The 22413-nt window shown below is 32.3% G+C and overlaps 2 protein-coding genes across 10 annotated transcripts in view; one reads left to right on the forward strand and one right to left on the reverse strand.

The window, feature by feature from the left end:
• LOC21396374 (protein FAM91A1) overlaps positions 1 to 5544 on the reverse strand; it is a 7896-nt gene extending 2352 nt beyond the window's left edge. For 3 of the 8 annotated variants that reach the window (XR_002902593.1, XR_002902592.1, XM_024168589.1), the window contains exons 1-10: positions 5376 to 5544; positions 5096 to 5251; positions 4508 to 4625; positions 3973 to 4069; positions 2872 to 2978; positions 1932 to 2054; positions 1640 to 1793; positions 1446 to 1506; positions 967 to 1343; positions 8 to 417 (exon numbers count right to left, since the gene is read on the reverse strand). Coding sequence is in view for 1 of the 8 variants with exons in the window: in XM_024168589.1 (XP_024024357.1) it covers positions 8 to 417; positions 967 to 1343; positions 1446 to 1506; positions 1640 to 1793; positions 1932 to 2054; positions 2872 to 2978; positions 3973 to 4069; positions 4508 to 4625; positions 5096 to 5223 (1575 nt within the window). In the remaining 7 variants the exon portion in view is untranslated. Of the gene's footprint in view, positions 1 to 7; positions 418 to 966; positions 1344 to 1445; positions 1507 to 1639; positions 1794 to 1931; positions 2063 to 2871; positions 2979 to 3220; positions 3318 to 3786; positions 3828 to 3972; positions 4070 to 4507; positions 4626 to 5095; positions 5252 to 5375 lie in introns of those variants that run through there. The other 5 variants (XR_002902594.1, XR_002902596.1, XR_002902595.1 and 2 more) reach the window with 5 other exon arrangements.
• A 6873-nt stretch (positions 5545 to 12417) lies between these two features.
• On the forward strand, positions 12418 to 22323 carry LOC21396375 (queuine tRNA-ribosyltransferase catalytic subunit 1). Of its 2 annotated transcripts, none has more exons than XM_024168596.1 (16): positions 12418 to 12561; positions 12701 to 12746; positions 13057 to 13150; positions 18423 to 18601; positions 18742 to 18792; positions 18988 to 19044; positions 19353 to 19473; positions 19756 to 19822; positions 19931 to 19972; positions 20210 to 20315; positions 20423 to 20533; positions 20693 to 20764; positions 20843 to 20944; positions 21027 to 21073; positions 21186 to 21213; positions 21906 to 22323. In XM_024168596.1, exons 2-16 carry the CDS (start codon positions 12729 to 12731, stop codon positions 21999 to 22001), a joined length of 1191 nt encoding a protein of 396 aa, XP_024024364.1. In that variant the 5' UTR covers positions 12418 to 12561; positions 12701 to 12728; the 3' UTR covers positions 22002 to 22323. The 2 variants fall into 2 exon arrangements, with proteins under 2 accessions (XP_024024364.1, XP_024024365.1); XM_024168597.1 differs by having other exon boundaries at positions 12418 to 12516.
• Positions 22324 to 22413: the final 90 nt, after the last annotated feature.

Below are 22413 nucleotides of genomic sequence, written 5' to 3' on the forward strand. Positions count from 1 at the left end.
CTTTCCCTATATCTGACCCTTCAACTGGATTCACTTTTTCATCATCAAGAATGTTTATGTTTTTAAAGTCCCCACTTAAGCAATTATCATCACCATTAACCCCATCTTCATCAATACCACTGGATTCTACATCCTCATTCACAGTAATTTCAGCTTCAAGAGAAGTAGCCTCATCATTGCTTGAAGCTATCTTATCTACATTACTGTAAACCTTGCCTGCTTTCACATCGGTTGCAACTCCACCTGATTGCAGGCATTCCAAAACACAACGAAGGCTAGATGCATGATTTGCAAATTCCTGGAGTTCCCCCTCAAATTTTGCTCCCTCTAACGTACTCAGATCCTTACAAAGATCAGCAATGCTAGCATGACCAAGTTTTCCCGCTTCATATAGTGTCACAGCATGAGATTTCAAGCCTGAGAAAATGAGTGTTTTAGTAACACTAAAGCAAGTAATATGTGTCACATGAGACTTTATGTCCGAACTCATGAAGAAGGGACCCATACCATCAATCTGATGCACAGGTAGAATAGTACTTAAAGCTTTAAAAATAAATAAAAAAATCCACTTGTAGCGCCTTCAAAATGCAATCAGTAACACCACATTACACTGAATTTTAGCACAAAGAAGAGGATGCTCAGGACACTCGTAAGTCCGAACATATTAAAAGCAGTGTTAAGCTTCACAATTTGAAAAGGAATACAAAGAGACAGAGCACGAAGACTGCTCATGGAATCTGTCAGACCACCTTGTTTTGAGATCAGAGAGAGTAATTATGGGTTCCGAGTCTTGCACAACCAATCATTCAATACTGAATACAGAGATATGATAGGTTTCCTAAATTAACAATAAGAGTAATTTGAAGTCTCTCAAGTCCAACCATAATCGTGAATAGTAACCAAATATGGCTATCATCTGAAACAATGAAAAAATAAACAAACAAAATAAAAGCATAAAGAACAAACCTGGTGAAACAGAACCCATCATAAGATAGGATGTTATGTTAGCATCAACTACAAAGGCAACACGAGCATACATTGAACCTGGCCCATAGTTTTCTGCTCCTGAAGCATCCCCTTGCAAAGCAGCATCACCATCGACGAATATATTTTCTGAGCCTATACTAGCGTGAGAAGCCTCTTCATCACTGAGAATGGCTCTGGGAGATCCCACGCTTGTGTCTTGAAGAATAGACGCTGGATCAATTACTTTTACTGCCCATCCCAATCGACATGCAAAAGATGCAGCGGCCTGCAGCTGTGAAAGGTCAGCCTGTAAAGTTGCTGCGAGCTCAGCAACAGTTGAATTCTCACTTGAAACAACAAAGACTGCATATAGCAACCTAAATCATCATGCAATAAAAAGTATTAGCACACAGTTTCCATGCTGGTTAATTGTATTTAAATGGTACTAGAGGTATCACTAGATTCAAACACTGCCTTACTCCTCAATAGGATCTTCATATGACTGCTCCCTGTTGGAAACAAATCCCTCGAGCCTGGAAACTGCCGATAGAGACCCTTAATTATGTCAGGATCATGAACCGCTGTATCTATCAATATTTATTTTATACTTAAAAAACCAGCAGTTTGCAAGGACAAAACTACACAGAAGAACAATGAATTAGCTCCATATTACCTTTGAAACGGTCATCCGGATAAACAGGGACATCGAAGTATATCAATCCCCACCGATAGAGACCCTTAATTATGTCAGGATCAAATAGGATATAAGAATTTGCCTCCTCCTTGCATACCTTATCTATTGTTGCCATTTCTTCTTCCGATAGTCTCTATAAAGGACCGAAAAAAACATAAGCCTGACAGCAATTACAAATCATGACTAGGAAGCACACGTGTTATCTAATCACTTAGTCTCGAAAGATACTTGGGTGAATAATCTAATCACATGTAGTCACTAGAATTCTCACCTTAAATTCTTCCAATGTAAAGTTGACGAGAGAAACTCCCCACCATGGTTCAATTGCAAAATCAACTGGCTGTGTAGGTAAAAGTTCTTTTGCAATTGACTTGTTCAGCTTCCACATGATCTTCTGCAGTACTCCAAAACAGAGTATACAGCAGGCCATATAATCAGAACCATTACAAATGGATGAAACATACAGGGTCAATCTCCTACTCAAACCAAAAGGGTTCAATATTGCATCACAACAATATACAGCAGAAATTCATTAAAGGTCACTTAAAAAATTATTTCTACTAAGCAGAAAATGGCTGAGAAGAATATTTCACTCTTTTTTTTTTCAAATCCATATGTTCTCCTTCTAAGTTGATAAAAAATACCAAAAATTATTTGCAACCAAGTGAAAGGATGTTTGTTCTAAGCCATGTAGGCAAACAGAGCTTATGGTGGGAGCAACGTTTATTTTTATTTTCTAAACAAGGCATGCATATACGTTCACAACATATCAATACATTATACAAGTGCAAGTAACCTTAGAGCATCTCCAAGGGGACTCTCTAAATTTTAGTTAAATTTTAGCTAAAATGGCTAGAAAGCTATTGTAGCTAGCAACTTTTAGGTGATGCACTTCAACCATACTCTCTATTTTAGCAAAGCATAGATTATTTTAATATTTATTGAGTTTAGAAATATAAAATACTTTATTGAATTTAGAAAGAACCTTTGCATTTATTATGGTTTGAAAGAATAAAATAATACAAAAAATCAAATAGCTAGCCCCTTCTTGCTAGCTATATTTAGCCAATGTGAAATAATTCTCCAAAATAGCTAGTCATTTAGCTAATGGTTGGAGTGGAGAAAAGCTAAATTCTAGCTAAATCATTAGCCATTTTAGCTAAAAATATGAAATGGCTAGCATAGTTGAAGTTGCTCTTAGTAGTCAGTACCTTGGATCTGCACTTGTTCATGATATCAATAAATTCATTTCTTCCTATTCCTGTAAGTCGCAATGCATCTGCAGCACTAAAGTTCGGGATGCTATCATAAGGTTGCTCTGCAAATAACATGAAATACATGAGTATGGTGAACTACTTGAATTTTGAGCAATGTTAAATACACACGGTCTATAAAAATAAATAATAAATAATAAATCCAATTTAACAAAGTTCAATTTTATTAATTAATATACATCCAATTTTCAAGGATTTTTTCTTTCTGCTGCATGAAAGACTAAGATACTAATTCAATAAACTCTTACGATATGTTGTCAATTGCCAAAAGAAATCCAAGTATTACCATTCTTCATAACCTCAAAAATCATATCACAATAGTATCTGAAAGGTGATATCCTCATTACACGGCAAACATACTCTGCAAGGTGATAGGGAAATAGCTGCAAGTAACAAACCCAAACATATATAAATTGAAAAATCATGAAGTAAAAACCTAACTTATAATGTATAAATGAAGCAAAAAAGGGATGTCATCACATCATAACAATTTCAAGAGGGATAGAAAAGGTTACTGTCACGCCCCCCAAACGGGGTGGGTGACGTGGAACTCGATTTGGGATTTATAGAGCAGATTCCCAACCAGGTCCCACACTTAACTGCACAAAAATATAAATAAACGACATAATCCAGGAGCCTCTGACACACAGGGCTCCAAAAAAGAACAAAAACAAAATATAAAAGAAAAATCATGCTTGAGAAGCAGAGACGTATACAAAATATAAATTTATGTAATAGAAAATCACAATTAAGAAGCAGAGACGCACACTAACATGTAGTTGTTGATGCCATATAACGATGACAAATTGTAATTTGAGAAAGACTTAACAAACATTTAAAAACAGGACATACCGCTAAATTCTTTCGCAAATACCGCATCATATCTTCGTAATATTCACTTTCTAAAGTTCAAATTTATTAATTAATATACATCCAATTTTCAAGGATTTTTTCTTTCTGCTGCATGAAAGACTAAGATACTAGTTCAATAAACTCTTACGATATGTTGTCAATTGCCAAAAGAAATCCAAGTATTACCATTCTTCATAACCTCAAAAATCATATCACAATAGTATCTGAAAGGTGATATCCTCATTACACGGCAAACATACTCTGCAAGGTGATAGGGAAATAGCTGCAAGTAACAAACCCAAACATATATAAATTGAAAAATCATGAAGTAAAAACCCAACTTATAATGTATAAATGAAGCAAAAAAGGGATGTCATCACATCATAACAATTTCAAGAGGGATAGAAAAGGTTACATCTGTAACAAGATTTAAAAATCATAATCTTACAGACATATGGTATCATATCAAATATAATAATTACTAGTAACCCACCCAACCTCCCCCCACCCAAACCCAACAAAAAAAAAAAAGAACAAAAACAAAATATAAAAGAAAAATCATGCTTGAGAAGCAGAGACGTATACAAAATATAAATTTATGTAATAGAAAATCACAATTAAGAAGCAGAGACGCACACTAACATGTAGTTGTTGATGCCATATAACGATGACAAATTGTAATTTGAGAAAGACTTAACAAACATTTAAAAACAGGACATACCGCTAAATTCTTTCGCAAATACCGCATCATATCTTCGTAATATTCACTTTCTTTACATATCTTGCGAGCAAAGCAAGCGTTCCATTGGAGTCTTTTCTTTATGCAATGTTCGACTATCCTGCAGCATGGAATAAGCATAGGGCAGATGTGAGACATATCACGCTGAAGAAACAAATTTTTAAGTCGTATACATCTATAGATGTATTTAACTAATTAAGTTACTTAACACTTCATCAAACCTCAAGGGAAATATAAACTAATTCCATCCGGTCATTCTCTATATCCACATCCGGGATATGTCACTATAAGCTTTCTCAAATACCTCTTTTGCTGATCCCCAAAGAAACCCCATAAATCAATGTTTCCAAAACGACACTGGACAGCATGAAAAAACTAACAAACCGAGTTCGCTCCTTGAATGATTGGCTTCACAAAGATTGTTTGAAGTTCAAAATCTACTCCAATTGCTCAACTTAGAATAACTCGCCAAGATATGAAAAATGAATCATGAATCGAGAGACGATCAAAACACAAACAAATTAGTTAACCAGAAAAGGAAGAGAAACAAAAGCAAAAGCTGATCCAAACCTTCTGTGCCATTCTTCTTTAGAGGACAAGGTGGCTTGAAGCCGTTTGGGTAAGCTCTCCCACGGGCATTCTTCATTGATCGCTTTCAATATCAACTGTTCCTCCACCGTCGCCGGAACTCGCTGCATCCTTCACTAAATCACCGAATCCGTTAACCTAGATGTAGATCAAGAAATCAACATAAATATTACCGCGAAAAGAGAAACAATTCGAATCGGAAAATTCATACAAAACCTAAAACGAAATCAATCAAAAAGGAAATGTCGAACTGGATTTTCACTTCTAAAGAATCGAGTTGATGAGCAACAGAAGAATTATCATCGAACAGAATCGGACGTTGAATTTTGAGTTTTACAAGGGCTAGGGCTCCAATTTCCGATCTGTGGAGTAGAGAATGTGAGTTCTCGTCGCATCTATCGCGTCTTCAAACTCTTCGTAAGTTCGTATGAAGCGTTTAACGTTTGGTAATAAGGGAGGCCTGACCAGTGACCTTTTCTCATTATTGCACCCCGTCGCTTCGTTGGATTTGAATTAATTACGAGAAATAAAAAATTACATGGAAAATATTGCATTAATATTAATGTCGTGTCTTATATATTGTCCTGATGATGTCGTTTTCTCGTTGAAACATAACATTAACATGTCGTTTTGTTTTTTGATGGTTTATCGTTGATTCGTTTCTCATGTTTTTTTCGTTTACCGGATAGCTCGTTTTTTTCGTTTTATTGTACTGTTTCGCCATAACATGTCGTTTCTGGTGTTTTTCCATTTTGCTGGTTAATGTCGTTTTCCGTATTATTATATTTATTTATTGCCCTTCAATTTAATGTTGTTGCTTATCATTTTTTGTCCTTTTTTTTCCCAAGTGTCGTTTCTCGTGTACTTGTCACGTAACAATTAATTTTTCGCCTTCTCAACTTTTTGTTGGGTTTCGTTTTGCAATGTTATTTTTCTTATTTACGCTTTTTCTGATTAATGTAGTTTGTATATGTTGTTGTTGTTCGTTTTTTGTCTTGTTCTTTGTGTTCTCCCTCTACTTTATTGTCGTTTTCGTTCTCAGTTGTGGGGTTTTGTCGTAGTTCGTTGTTATGATGTTGTGGCTTCCATAACAAAACGTCAATGAATTTGAAATTTGGTTTCCATAAGGCTATTAAGGTGTCAATTTTTGAACAATTTTAATCATGTGTGGATTATATAACAATAAAAAATACTATAGTAAATTTACATATTAGATTTCAAATTTTAAAAATAAAAAGTTGTAAATTCTTCCTCGTTTTTATCACCTCCTCCTTTATTTAGAAACTCAACATCAATATTATCCTCCCTTCTATATTATATTTTATGATCGCTGTCAGATTGTTCTTTCGTAATTTCTGATAAATTTAGAAATTAATGTTATGCCATTTTGAGTTGATATTAAGAACTTAATATAAGTTTGAATCATTGTTCAAATCTTTTTATTATAGTATTTTTTTCTCACAATTTTTATAAATTTAAACCATGATTCAATTTTTTTTTGCTACAGTGTTATTTCTAACAAAAATAGAATTTTGACTCAAACATTTTTGATAAATCGAAATCTTTTTATTATAGTATTTTTTTTCTCGCAATTTTTATAAATTTAAACCATGATTCAATTTTTTTTTGCTACAATGTTATTTCTAACAAAAATAGAATTTTGACTCAAACATTTTTGATAAATCTACAAACTAAACAATACCTAAGTGGTAAAAAAGGAAAAAAAATTCAAACAGTAGTGTGACATCTTTCTTGTCGTGGTTCTACTAACACACTTCTTTTTACTCTCCACACATCTTTTTAAACATACACTCCATATAATTTAAAATGGTTGAATTTACTTTTTACACACCCCTAAAATTACCTCAAACTATTTTTATAAGATTATTAATTCTTGATCATTTCTCTCTTCACACCTATTATTTTATTTTTATTTTTTATTTTAAAATTATCATTTCTATTTTCTCTATTTTTTTAGTTAAAGCTTTAGACATAACGTTTTTTTTGTACAGAAAGAAAAATTATTAAAATATATTTTTAGAAAACATAAAGGCGGTTCTATTCATACACCTATTTTTACTCTCCATGCCCGTCTTACCTTAAATTTTCTTATGATAAAAATACCTTAATTTAAAAATAAACTAATTATATAATTTTTATTTCTCTTCACACACTTCACATGTTATATTCTAAATTATAAACTATTGCAATTTTAAAATTTATAAAAAAATCTTTAATTTTCACCTTTTAATGACTTTTCTAAAAAGTTGCATTAATATAATGTTAAATTTTGTTTTCTATTAGTTGTACGAAGATTTTTAATTTGTTTTTTTTATTTCATGTTTGTATTTTTTTTACTTTTTTTTAAAGACTAATCATTTTGTTTTGTTTTTATTTCATTTTTTATAAAGCTGGATTGATTTGTTTTTTTCCAATTCATCTCCTATTTATTTTTATATTTTAAAAAGGCTTCACACCCAAAACTTCAACAAAAAGAACAACAAAAGATATGAAAGGATATTGAAATAATACTAGTTAAATAACAAACTAAAATAAAATAGTGGATGAAAAGAAAATTAAAGTGGACAAAAATTAATTACTTTATAAAAATAGTTAAGGGTAATCTTAAAATGATAGAGGTGTGTAAAAAGTAATTTTAGTTTTTTAAAAATTATTTAGGGTATGTATTTAGAAGGAGTGTGGAGCGTAAAAAAAGAGGTGTGAATAGAACCACCCAAATATAAAATAGAAAGCAATATAATTCAAGAAATAAAAAATACGACAACAAAGTTATTATATTATTGAGGTATGATTAAAAATATAAAATGGAAAAAGAATGAAAAACAAATAAATGAGTATAATAAGCACAAAAAGGAACAAAATGAAGAAAAAAAATCAATTATACTTGATAAGAAACGAAAAAGAAAATAAAACAAAATAATTTATCCTTTTAAAAATAAAATAATTAGAAAAATAAAAAACATTAACACAAAATGAAAGAAAGAAAAGACAAAAGAACAATCACCATAGAATAAATAGCAAAGAAAATTTAACATACTTCTATGTAATTGTTTGGAATAGTTATTGAATGGAAACAATTAATGGTCCTGTTTGTTTCTATTTTTGTTTTCATTTTTTACGTTTTTCGAGGTTAAAAATTGAAAACGCGGGTGAAAAACGCGTTTGGTGCAAAATTTTTGAAAAAACAAAATAAAAATGTTTTTGTCGTTTTCTGAAGAATCTGAAAACGCAAAAAAGTCGTTTTCATTTTCTCCTCCGTTTTCGTTTTCTTTCCCATTTTCTACCATGTCCTCTTCCTCTTCCCATTCTTCTAAAAGTTCTCAGAACCTTCCCCAATCTCTCATCGCCTCTCACTCCGCCTCTTTTGCCGGCCTCCGCCTCTTTCGCCGGCCTCCGCCTCTTTCCCCGTCGTTTTCCATTTTCTGCCGCGTCCTTCATTTTCCTCTTCCCATTCTTCTTCTGTTTCCTCGACCCTCTCTCTTCTCCGATCTGAGACGACCCCCATCTTCTCCGTTCTAAGGTTGTCGCATTTTTACAAAGACATCGCTAATCAGCCCATAAACACATAACCCATAAAAAATTTATCAAAAGCAAGAAAAATCCCTTCTAATACAAGAAGAACACCTTACCTTGACTGCTGTACAAGTTGACCTCTTAAATTTGGGTTTAAACTTAGAATTTGTCAAGAAAAATCATGGTTTTCTAGGAGGTTTCTCTTAGGTCCGAATTTTCTAGCTCAAACCCTTACTCTTATGTCTTCTACTTTGGAGAGAGGAGAAGAAGTTTGAGTAGAGATTTTTTTTTTCTGGTCATAAGCTGCTGAGGAGTAACAAAATTGGTGGTGTTAAACGGTGGTTGGTGGCTGAGTCATTAGTTAATATGTAGGTGGTTTGGCATTTTTCTAGCTCGATGACAAGTGTTGCAACTAAATTCTAACTTTGACAATTTTAAAAAATTGAAATAAAAAATTAAACCACCAAATGCAATTTTAGTTTTTCTTCAAATTAAAATCAATCTCTAAATAAAATTACCAAACGCATTTTCAGAAATAATTTCAAAATGAAAATGAAAACGTTTTCATTTCTATTTTTATATAGAAAATAAAATCATTTTGGAATCAATTCCAAATGCAACCAATATTTTTGTAATTTGAGAATATGACATGTGGAGTGTGTCAAGGAAAAAATACCATTATTTTTATAATAAAATGTAATTATGTAATTAAGTCTATTATAATCGTCTCTAATAAAAAATTATAATTAAATGAAAGATGTGAAGAACAAAATAAAAAGTGTGTGAATAGAACTGCCATCTCATTTTTTAATGTTCGTGGGACTCCCATAATTTGACTACAAAGGCTAATCGGTGTTTTGGAAAACTTTGTAAAGAAAGTCAACAGATACAGCTAAAGAAATAGACTTTTACCTTTTCTTTTGAGGACTTTGTTTATGGTACACTCCTTTAAAAGGAAATCTATTCTGGATTTTATTTTTCTTTTCTTTTGTCTTTTAGGCTCGGTTCACGCATCTTATTTAGCATAACTAAGATTGAAGAAGATACATGCTAAGTTACTATAATCTCATTTATTTTGAGAATTTGAGTTTTTAATTTGAATTGAGATGTGAAATTTTATGATAATTTTTTACTGTAACAGAAAAAATTAGATGTGACATTTTTTGAGAGTTTTTTACTGTAAAAATTTAGAATTAAAAATTTCAATCGATAAAATAAACGAGACCTACATTAGAATGAGATAAAAAAAAAGGTGATGTTTGGTAGATGGATTCGTTCCCTGATTCGAATCATGATTCGTGGTTCGCTACAGTATTTTCTCTCATAAAAAATACACGTAAATAAAAAATAATTCTAATAACATGATTCTAATTCATGAACTAAATGGACTCAGTGATTCCATTGAGCAAATAAAAATAGATTTTGGAATCAATTCCAAATGCAACTAATATTTTTGTAATTTGAGAATATGACATGTGGAGTGTGTCAAGGAAAAAATACCATTATTTTTATAATAAAATGTAATTATGTAATTAAGTCTATTATAATCGTCTCTAATAAAAAATTATAATTAAATGAAAGATGTGAAGAACAAAATAAAAAGTGTGTGAATAGAACTGCCATCTCATTTTTTAATGTTCGTGGGACTCCCATAATTTGACTACAAAGGCTAATCGGTGTTTTGGAAAACTTTGTAAAGAAAGTCAACAGATACAGCTAAAGAAATAGACTTTTACCTTTTCTTTTGAGGACTTTGTTTATGGTACACTCCTTTAAAAGGAAATCTATTCTGGATTTTATTTTTCTTTTCTTTTGTCTTTTAGGCTCGGTTCACGCATCTTATTTAGCATAACTAAGATTGAAGAAGATACATGCTAAGTTACTATAATCTCATTTATTTTGAGAATTTGAGTTTTTAATTTGAATTGAGATGTGAAATTTTATGATAATTTTTTACTGTAACAGAAAAAATTAGATGTGACATTTTTTGAGAGTTTTTTACTGTAAAAATTTAAAATTAAAAATTCCAATCGATAAAATAAACGAGACCTACATTAGAATGAGATAAAAAAAAGGTGATGTTTGGTAGATGGATTCGTTCCCTGATTCGAATTATGATTCGTGGTTCGCTACAGTATTTTCTCTCATAAAAAATACACGTAAATAAAAAATAATTCTAATAACATGATTCTAATTCATGAACTAAATGGACTCAGTGATTCCATTGAGCAAATAAAAATAGGGATTCGCCGTTTTGTATAGAATTCGGATCTTAGTTCCATTACGTTGGTTTTAACAACTAAAAAAAAAAAAAAGTAAATGTTAGGACAATTACAAACCGGTGTCGAAGTCAATGTTTGACTTTTGACCCAATTTAGAACCCCATCAGGCACCACCGACCCCATAGGTCCTTCCGCTACACGCAATGAGATGAAAATATCAGTATTTAAATTTTATAAAAATATTAATGTCGTTAAAAAATAACGTAAAAAAATAAAAATTCATATTAAAACACTCTATTTTTAAATGTGATTTTATGAAATTTTAAAATAGATAATAATATATTAATTAGATGAAACTCAATCAAAATACTAATTATTTGATAAATATGCAAGGTAAAGTGTTATCATAATACTATAAATATTAAGTACACGTCCACAAATAAAGTAAATAGCTGAAAGTCAACATAATATATATACCATACATATATGGTTTCATACCTTATGATAAATTATCAATACTAAAAAGGGCTTTTAGGAGGTTTGAAAGTATTTTAAACACATTTTTGGTTTATACAATACTCATACTAAGATATGGAATTTGAATAATTCCTTATATAATTTTAGAAATGCCATATTTTAATTTTTTTTCTGAAAAATAAAATAATATATGAATATAAAGTTACATATATTTTTGTGGAAATTGTACCAATATTTCCGTCAAATTTTCGCAAAGTTTTCACGATATTCAGTCATTTAATACTATGTTTTACTCGAAAATGGGAAATTCCATGAAAATATCGATATTTATCCGTAGAAATTTTAAGATATTCTACGGAAAAGGTACTACACCCCTATTTCCATATCAGTACTTCTAAATATATAGAAATTATCGCAAAAATATTAGTAAAAATATCGATATTTTCATCATTGACTGCACAAAGGACATCTTTAAAAAAATAATAAATACACTGCGCGGAAAAATTTCATAATTTCAATTGAAATACAGTAAAGTTTTTAAAATATTATAAATATAATAAAAATAACATAATAATTATCATATATATATCTATTTTGTATTATATAATATAATCATTATTTTAATGATATAAAATTTTGTTATTTTTATAATATTTTAAAATTTTTGTTAAATTTAATGTGTAAATCACAAGCCCAAATTATGCGGGAGGGAAATAATTTTTTTTGTTTTGTGCGGAAAAAAAAAATTAAAGCACTGTTTAGTTTGTAGATTTAAATTTTTAATTTAAATTAAGATGTGATTTTATGTGATAATTTTTAACTATAATAAAAAAATTAAATATAATTTTTTATAAGAACTTTTAACTGTAGTAAAATTAAAATTGAAAATTCGAATATTAACCGAGAATCTATAATAAAAAAATTAAATATAATTTTTTATAAGAATTTTTAACTGTAGTAAAATTAAAATTGAAAATTCGAATATTAACCGAGAATGACTAAATTCCCTAGTACGCAGAAAAATAAATAAACATAACAGAAAAAAGAAAAGAAGCGCGCAGCCGGCGTGACAATCATACCTAGCTAGCGGCAGACGAAGCCTTGAGTTTCCCAGCCGCCGCTCATTTGGGCTGCTTCCATCCATTGATCATTCCTCGCGGCTCTCTCAACGTATTACTCTTTTCCCTCCCATTTTCCTTCCTCTCTTCTTCCATTGTAAGCTGCTTCTTCTTCTAATCTGTTTTCACCTCTATTCTCTCTCTCCTTTTTTTTTCCGTATGGCATATCTGTGACGAAATGAAACGTCAACTTTTTTTGGTATTAAAAACGGAGAAATCACTGTTGATAATTACAGGATTTATTAAATTCTAGATCCGGGAGAAATGGCTCTTCGGTTTGAGGTAAGACGTCGAACTGGGTTAAATTTTCCATTTCTTTTGTTTTTGTTTTTGTTTTTTTTTTTAGGAAAGTTCTTTTTTCTTTTTCAAGTTCGTATTGTTAGTTGTCTTAGGAAAAAATAAATAAATTAATTAAAGAGAGTATTATTATTACGTGGCGAAAATAATGAAAATTGTTCAAAAAGAAAAAAATCGGCAGTTTGGAGTATTTATCATTCGAGTGATTCGAGTATTACTAATTAACTTGTCCCATCACGTTGTTATTTCAGTAATAAATTGTTAAAAGCGTTCTGTTTTGTGTTTCTGAGTTTAGATTCTGGGGAGGTTCAATCGCGCACGTGCAGCGAATCTAATGCTCCCTCACTACACGTGTCAGACACCTCTTTTCATGCCCGTGGGAACTCAAGGTTAGACTTCCATTATATCGCAAATTTGTTGGAGAATTTAAGAGGTTGTTTGGTTGGTGATTCGTTCTTTGATTTAAATCATGGTTCGTGATTTGTTATAGTATTTTTTCTCATAAAAAGTACACATAAATTGAAAATGATTCTAATCACATAGTTCTAATCCATGAACCAAACGTCTCCTAGTGTAGAGAGTGAAAAAAATGTAAAAAATAAAAAAGAATATGAGGCGTATAAGAATATTTTTTTAAGATTTTATTTGTTATCATTTTTTAAAGTTTGTTAATGAATTTTAATGGTAAATTACCTCTAAGGTACAAAAAATTTTTGAATACAATATCTAACAATAATATTGAGTTCTAAAAAATTCAATTAAGTCTGTAAATTTTTTAGAGAATTAATAAAGACAGATGTGTAATTTCATGAATGAATGCATCATCTTTAAACATTATAACCATTCACATAAAGGTACATTTTCAATATAAATGTATATTTTCATGAATTAATACACATATTACAATAGTTATATCTATTGTTAATTGGTGTTCATATATATATGAAAACATATCACTAATGAATGTAATAGTTCGAAACGTTTTAGATCACATAAACTCATTAAAACATTATTTTCTGTAGAATTTCCACCCGTTGCAGCGCACAAATTGACCCGAGGCCTGAAAACATTTCAGCTGCAGCGAAAATATTTTGGCTGCAGTCGAAATATTGACCGAACCAAACTGCACGGTTTTGTGCAGTTTGTCCGCTGCAGCGTTTTTTGAATTCCCCTTAACACGTGTTTTTCATGTTTTAACACTCAAACAACTTGTGATCTTGATCAAGGCATATTACAATCTCTCTAACAGTCTCCTACTAGATTGTAATATTTCTCCAGAATTAACAATGATAAACACACACATACATGAAGGTATCTTTCGATTTTAACCTCCAATTAGTAACTATACTTCAAAGTATTGACAAGACAACAGTGTGCTTTGCATTAAACTGTCTTTTGAGCAAATACCGAAAATATATCACATATGTGTTATCCCAGACTTAAAATCTGTTCCAATCGTTTAGCATTATTCTGGCCTTATGCTCTATCTTGGATTCATGAACATTTACAAGACTAAACCATAGTCTTGTTAGGAATGACACAATTCCTTATGTTTACTTAGGTGAAGTTTCGAATTATATCTCTAGCTACTATGAGACTCAAACTTCATTAAGAGTATAAATTCGACCTCAACCACGTAGCTATTTTGCACCGACATCTTGGAAGAGACTAATTAAATTTCGGTGCTAACATAGTCACATAACAATGACTTGTTCTTACCCATTTAACTATGGAATAGCGGTACAACTACTACATAGTTGGGTTACTATCATTGGTTACTCTTTCAAAGAAAGGTTTCAGTCCAATTTTACTAGATGTTTCTTTGACTAAGTCTCTTAAAAGTCCTTTCGTCAAAGGATCCGCTAGGTTCTTGTTTGTCCTAACATAAACAATATTGATAACACCATCGGTTATCAATTATTTCACATATTCATGTCTCAAGCTAATATGTCTATATTTCTCATTATAAACCTTGTTATAAGCTCTAAACAAAGTAGCTTCACTATCACAGTATAAAAAAATATATGGCATCGGTTATGGCCATAACTCAATATCAAACAACAGATTTCTCAACCATTTCGCTTCTTTACCCGCAGCGGCAAGTGTTATAAACTCACTTTCCATCGTAGAATGAGTTATGCACGTTTGTTTCTTAGAAGCCCAAGAGACGGCTCCTCCCGCAATTGCGAAAATCCAACCAGATGTGAATTTATTATCACTTGCACTTGTTATTCAACTTGCATCGAGTAACCTTCAAATACCACCGAACCTAAATTAATGGTTCTTTTAAGATAACCAAGTAATCTACTAATTGTATTCTAATGTTCAATACCCGGGTTACTCATGAACCTAGACATTTTGTATACCGCAAATGCTATGTCGAGTCTTGTACAATGCATGACATACATTAAGCTACCAATCGCACTAGTATATTCAAGCTGTGCCACCACTCGGCTTGCATTCTCTAGTAATTTAATGCTAGAATCATATGGGGTATTCACTTCTTTAAACTTTAAATGATTGAATTTAAGAAGCACCTTCTTAATATAATGAGATTGACACAACGAGTAACTCTCTCTATGCTTCCTCACTTTTACACCTAAGATAGTATTTACCTCACAAAGATCTCTCATCTTAAATTGTGAAATTAGATATTTCTTTGTATCATTTACCCCTTGCATGTTTGTGTTATAACCATTGGGTAGAACTCATCCCCAAAAGCTAACTTGTAGGGAGAGGGTGCCTAAGTGGTTATAAACCCACATGCTAAGCCCATACTCTAGCAATGTGGGACTCAACCAGGATCCTAACAAACCACCACGCTTCCGACATCGACATCCACGGTGGCCCACTCTGGGCGGCCCATTCTAGATGGCTCACTATGGCGTTTCTAGGTCGCCCCTCCCCAGGTCGCCCATTCTGCAACGTGGGCCCGAGTAGGAGCATGCTTTGATACCAATTGTTATAACTCTTAGGTAGAACTCATCCCCAAAAGCTAGCTTGTAGGGAGAGGGTGCCCAAGTAGTTATAAACCCACATGCTAAGCCCATACTTTAATAATGTGAGACTCAACCAGGATCCTAATAGTTTGTTCTAAAGATAAGTAAGTCATCAACATATAAACATATAATCACACCAAAATTATTTGTAAATTTAGAGTATATGCATTTATCCGCATTATTATACTTAAAACCATGAGATAAAATGACATTATCAAATTTCTCATGCCATTGTTTTGGTGCTTGCTTTAAACCATAAAGCGACTTGACTAACTTGCAAACCTTCTTCTCATTTCCAAGCAATACAACCCTTTGGGTTGTTTTATATAGATTTTCTCATCAAGATCACCATTTAGAAAGGTCGTCTTAACATCCATTTAATGCACATGCAAATTGTATATTGATGCAAATGCAAATAGAACTCTTATGAATGTCAATCTAGCTACCAAAGCATATGTATCGAAATAGTTTATACTATGGTTTTGTTTAAAGCCCTTGGCTACTAATCTAGCATTGAATGTTTGTATAGACCCATCGGTATTGTACTTTCTTCTAAACACCCATTTGTTGTTTATTAGTTTTGATCCCGAAGGGACATAAACCAAGATCCAAGTGTGATTCGACATAATCGAATCCATTTCATCATTCATGGCCTCTCTCCAAAAGGAAACATCCCTTGAAGACATAGCTTCACTAAATGTCTTTGGATCTTCTTCTATATAAAGCAACAATGGTATTTTATTAAGTACATCATTTCTATCTCATTCAACTAAAAAGGTTAAAGTTTGAGATGAAATAAAATCCGGTGCTAAGTCATTTTCTTTTCTTCCACGTTGATTTCTCCTCGGTTCGAAAGTTGTCATAGACTCTTTCCTTTTATTAGTGAAGGTACCAGGAGTATCAACACGTGGTTGATCAACATTAGATTATAATTCAGTGTAAGAATCAAGGCACTTGTTCTCAATAAATTCAACATCTCTTAATTCTACAATCACATTAGAATCTAGATGTAATAATTTATATGCCTTAGAATTTTCAGCGTATCCTACGAAAACACTTTTAATTTCTCTAGCACCTAACTTTGATGATTTAGGGTCAATCACTCTATAAAAGGCTAGACAACCCCACACCCTTAAATACATCAAGTTTAGTTTCCTTCATTTCCATACTTCATATGGAGATACATGTGTTTTCGTGGATGTAATTCTATTATGTACATGACATGCAGTAAGTAAAGCTTCCCCCCACAAATTATTATGCAATTTAGCATTAAGAATCATAGAGTTAATCATATCGGTAAAAATCTTATTCTTTCTTTCAGCCAATTCATTTTGTTGAGGAGTGAAAAGGGCTAACCTTTGGTGAATAATACCATACTCTTCACAGAAGGCATCAAATTCATTTGAGAAATATTCACCACCTCTATCACTTCGAACCATTTTGATCTTCTTATCGTTTTGGTTCTTAACTCCAGCCTTATAAATTTTAAATTTATCAAAGGCTTCATCTTTTGTTTTAAGTAAGTACACATTAGTGTATCTAGAACAATCATCAATGAAAGTGATAAAGTATATCTTTTCTCCTCTTGTCAAAATTCCATTATACTCACAAATATTAGTATGAATCATATTCAATATTTGAATATTTCGTTCGGCTCTAGGAAAAGATTTCTTAATCATTTTTGCTTGCATGCAAATTTCACACTTATCATTTTTAATCATTATACTCACAAATATTAGTATGAATCATATTCAATATTTGAATATTTCGTTCGGCTCTAGGAAAAGGTTTCTTAATCATTTTTGCTTGCATGCAAATTTCACACTTATCATTTTTAACATCTTTACAATTAATCAAACCATGTTTAGACATATATTTTAAAGATCTAAAATCTAAGTGTGCTAAACGTGCATGCCAAACATCAAAAGAGTCAACAATATAAAGAAAATTCATATAATCTTTATTATTAATGCTAAGTTTGTACATGTCATCACAAGAATATCTCTTTCCCACAAAGACCTTATTCTTAGATACAATACAATTATTGCCCTCAGGTACAATCTTAAGCCCATTCTTACATATTAGACTAACGGATACAAGATTTTTCCTAATATCAGGAATATGTAGACATTGTTCAAAGTAAGTTTCTTTCTGGAAGTAAAGTTGATCTCCACCACACCTCTCCTGGCAACCATCGCTGCATCATTATTCCCCATGAGACCGTTTATCCTTCCTTTTCCACTTTGTATGATGTGAACAATTTCTTGTCATTACAAACATGGATTGTGGCACTGGAATCAAGCCACCATTCGGAAGATTTAGTTGCAGTCATGTTGGTTTCGGTAATCATGCCAATTTGCATCTCCGAGACCATAGCTCATATGTCCTCGGATTTTTCTTCAACAGTATTGGCCTTGTTGGTGTTAACTTTTTCCTTTTTCTTCTTGTATATGCAGTCATTTTGGTGATGGCCTTTCTTTTTACAAAAAAAATAATTTTCAGAAAATTTCTTTTAGCCATTATCGGGCTTTTTGAACTTCTTGTCATTATTGATATCAAGTATCAATACTCATCCACTTTGCTATATGTATTATTATTATTATTATTACTACTACTACTTTTTCATAGTTCACTGTGCTGATGAGGTTTGTTGGGGTTACAGGTAGTATAAAAGGCTTGGCGACTAACCAACTAGAGGAGATTGGTTGCCAAATAATACTTGGAAATACATATCATTTGGCACTTCGCCCAACTTCTGAGCTCATTGATGAAATGGGGGGTCTTCACAAATTTATGAACTGGCCAAGAGCAATGCTCACAGATTCTGGTGGCTTTCAAATGGTCATCTTCTTAGATATGATTTTGATACACACACACACATGTATATATTATATATGTTCATTGTAGCTATTGCTGACTTTTTCCCAGTTTGATTTCTCAACATATGTGCGGTTAAAGTTTCAATTGTTTGATGTTTTCAGGTATCATTATTGCATTTAGCTGACATTACTGAAAAGGGTGTAACATTCCAGGTACTTTTTTGTGCTAGAAAGTTCAAGCGGTTACGTATTTAAATAGATGCTTTATTGCGAATCTTCGTCATTTTGTTATTGCCATATTCTATCACATTCACTCCTGTTTAAAATTTATGTAGAGTTTATTAGGTATGGAAGAAATTGTAGTGTTGTATTGATTCTGCTTGTAGCTAATTGTTTTCTTCTTTGCAGTCCCCAGTTGATGGAAAGCCAATGCTCCTAACGCCCGAGGAATCGATTCAAATCCAGGTAGGAGCGGCCTTTTTTTATTTCCCTTTTGGTTATCCGAGTATGTTGTTTTTATTTTAATGTATTAACATGTTTGTACGTCTTTCTATTGAATTTATTGGACAATGTTGATATTTGCTACTATGGATGTTGAATTGAATTTATAGCTAAATCCAACTGGAAGGAGAAAACATTAAAGAGTGATTATTTTCCATATGCATAATCTGGCTCTGCAATAGAAGTTTGGTCTAAATAGATATGTTTATAACTGCTACCTTGAGACCTAAAACATTTCATGTTCCTTTACGTATGGCCGATGATCTGTGCAGAACAGAATTGGAGCAGATATTATAATGGCTCTTGATGATGTGGTTAAAACCACCATTACTGGTCCAAGAATTGAGGAGGCCATGTATCGCACTCTTCGGTGGATAGACAGGTGTATAGCAGGTAAATAATGTCTTTTGGAAGTAGATTTCATGGTCATGCTAAGGTGTTCCCCTAGTAAATCAGTTGTGTTGTAGTTACATGTCAGATGTTCAATCATAGTTGGATTGTTTCCCTTCTTCCCTGATCCATACTCATTCATGCATTTTCAAGGATTTTTATGTTGGGCTAAATTCTTTTTATGACAAACTTTCAGTGAAAAGCTTTGTGTTGGTATGTGATAATTCTTCTTTGTTTTGAGTCACTTACTTATTGTCGTCTTTTTTAATTGCTTTTTATCATCAGCTCACAAGAGACCAAATGAGCAGAACCTATTTGGTATTGTGCAAGGAGGCTTGGATCCTGTGCTCAGGTGAATTTCAATTATTGCTGTAGTAGTGTAATCATCATGTGATTAGCTGATTGTCCTATGCATTTTTCTACCGATCTTTTGTAATCTTTGTACCACTGCATTTATCAGGGATATATGTGTCAGAGGCTTAGTGGATCGGAATTTACCAGGGTATGTTTATGCTACTTTTGAAAGTGACTAATTCATGTAGTTTACAAGATTTAACTCTATATATCGTAATTCATTATACTCTCACACATCTTAAGCAACCTAAACAAAGTTGTTCTCTGTATGATTGTATGTTCAATGTTGCAACTTCAATCATATTAATCCGTACCATAAGAAACTCAATATTCTTATTTTTTCCTAATATTGAAAGGCTCCCCTGAAATTTTACCTCTATGACAGCTATGCCATTGGCGGTCTCGCAGGAGGCGAAGATAAAGATTCATTCTGGCGTGTTGTAGCTCAGTGTACTGCTGCATTGCCTGAGAATAAACCACGATATGTTATGGTGCTGTTGACATCTGTTTTTTGTCACTTAATCCATCTTTTTATTCTTATGAACTTTAGTCATGACATTTACTTGAACTTAGTTTCAGGGTGTGAACTTATTTTCAGGGTGTTGGTTATCCACTTGATATTGTAGTTTGCAGTGCCTTGGGTGCCGATATGTATGATTGTGTTTATCCAACCCGTACTGCTCGCTTTGGCACAGCTCTTATACCAGAGGTAACAACTTTTTACTGGGAAAGAAAAACTGACCCTTGGCATATATGTTGCACATTAATCTACTTTGGTGCCTGATTTTTTGCTCAGAATGATGAATAACTTAATCATGGCTAGATTTTCTACTCTTGACGATCTCTGATGTACAATGACTTCATGCAGGGAGTACTAAAACTCAAGAACAAAGTGATGGCTGAAGATACTAGGCCCATAGATCCTACATGTGATTGCATGGTATGTATGTGACAGAACTATCTCCAATAGTTGGTATGGTATTCGTTGTTTATCTTCTTTATATGTCTCCCATCGTAGGTCTGCAAAAACTATACTAGAGCCTATATCCATTGCCTTGTTACGGTCGACGCAATGGGATCTCAGCTTGTGTCATATCACAATCTGTATTATATGATGAAGGTACTTGTACAAAATTTCTCAGTTGAAGAATTTCTGATGTTCTTTCTCCTTTAGATGATTCATTATTTTTTAATGGTTACAGCTTAGCAGAGATCTACACTCCTCAATAATTGAAGGAAAATTTCCAGAGTATGTTCCCCTTTTGTTCTCTATGGATGCTGAACATAGCTAATATGCTTTTTCATTTGAGGTCCTCATTTCAACCTCACTATTGCTAAAACTTTTGTTCAATCTTTTGCAGGTTTGTTTGCGATTTTCTCCAGAAAATGGTATTACTTTCTCTAAACCTGACCCTTCTATTCGTCTTCCCATTTCTTCCTTCTGTTCATGTGCATATGTGTTCTTCCTGAGGTGGTTCAAGTATTGTGGTTGGGTTGACTAAGAGTAAGACTACTTTATTTCCGACTTCTGTGGCTATATTTCGGTAAAGCACCCAATTTAAGCTATTCAAATAGTCCTATGATTTTTAAACAAGTATATCTCCATATTTGGTGAACTATTTTCAAAATTCTGTAAATTTTTAGTCATTGAAAACAAAATACTAAATAGTATGGTTTTGGCTGCCCTATCTAGTGAAAGTTCACATGCATGGCACGGAGAGACTATTAATGCCAACTTTAATTTCCAACTTTAGAATTTGTCTCCCTCATAAAAAAAAAAATCAATTTGCCGGTTTCTTTGCCTTCCCCGGGACCATAACCCCTTCTAAAGTGTTCCAATCCATTTGTTCTTTTTTTTTTTTTTTCTTTTTTTGAAAAAAAAAAAAAAAGAACAAATGGATTGGAACACTTTAGAAGGGGTTATGGTCCCGTGGAAGGCATAGAGACCGGCAAATTGTTTTTTTTTTTTTTTCTTTTTTTGAAAAAAAAGATAAAAATAACCATGTGACTTTGGTATTTCCATAAAAGCTGAAACATTCACTAAAAAGCTTTGTAACTTTGAATATTCTTGTGCCCTCTAGTTCCCCAAAGGCGATGTTCCCCAATGGGTCTGCAATGCCATGGAGGTGGCAGGAATTGATATTTCATCATGTTGTGCGCCCTTTGTTTCGTCCTAATGCAATAATAGAAGAAAAAAAGTTACAGTGTCACACCAAAAACAGGAATTGATCAAAATAGGCATACACGAAGTTTACAGGGAGGTTTCTAATTTTGAAGAAATGTAGATCAAAGTTGATACAAAGGCAGCATAAATTTTGTAGTCCTTATGCTGCTTGATTAAGAAATAGATTTTGTCCTCCGATTTTGTTTTTCAATTATTTGATGCAAAAACATTTGCCAAATTCAGATTTTGTAGTGCACTTTTAGTGATAGAAGATTACCTCCCCATTTTGTCCCTCAATATGTGGAATTGTAATTGTTTTCCTTACTTTGGCAACTTGAAACCATCATTGTGATTGATAGTATATGATTTTGTTTTCAATTTGCAAAATCAATATTCAGTTATTCATGTGACTTGTAGTAATGAAC

Source organism: Morus notabilis, unplaced genomic scaffold (assembly GCF_000414095.1).
Source record: "Morus notabilis unplaced genomic scaffold, ASM41409v2 Scaffold61, whole genome shotgun sequence".
NCBI lineage: Eukaryota > Viridiplantae > Streptophyta > Magnoliopsida > Rosales > Moraceae > Morus > Morus notabilis.

What these genes read in the sequence shown, in the direction of transcription:
- LOC21396375 (XM_024168596.1), top strand. An exon ending in AAAAGGGTGTAACATTCCAG is followed by an intron (nt 18,793 to 18,987) that starts GTACTTTTTTGT and finishes TCTTCTTTGCAG; the next exon opens with TCCCCAGTTGATGGAAAGCC. An exon ending in ATCCTACATGTGATTGCATG is followed by an intron (nt 20,765 to 20,842) that starts GTATGTATGTGA and finishes CTCCCATCGTAG; the next exon opens with GTCTGCAAAAACTATACTAG.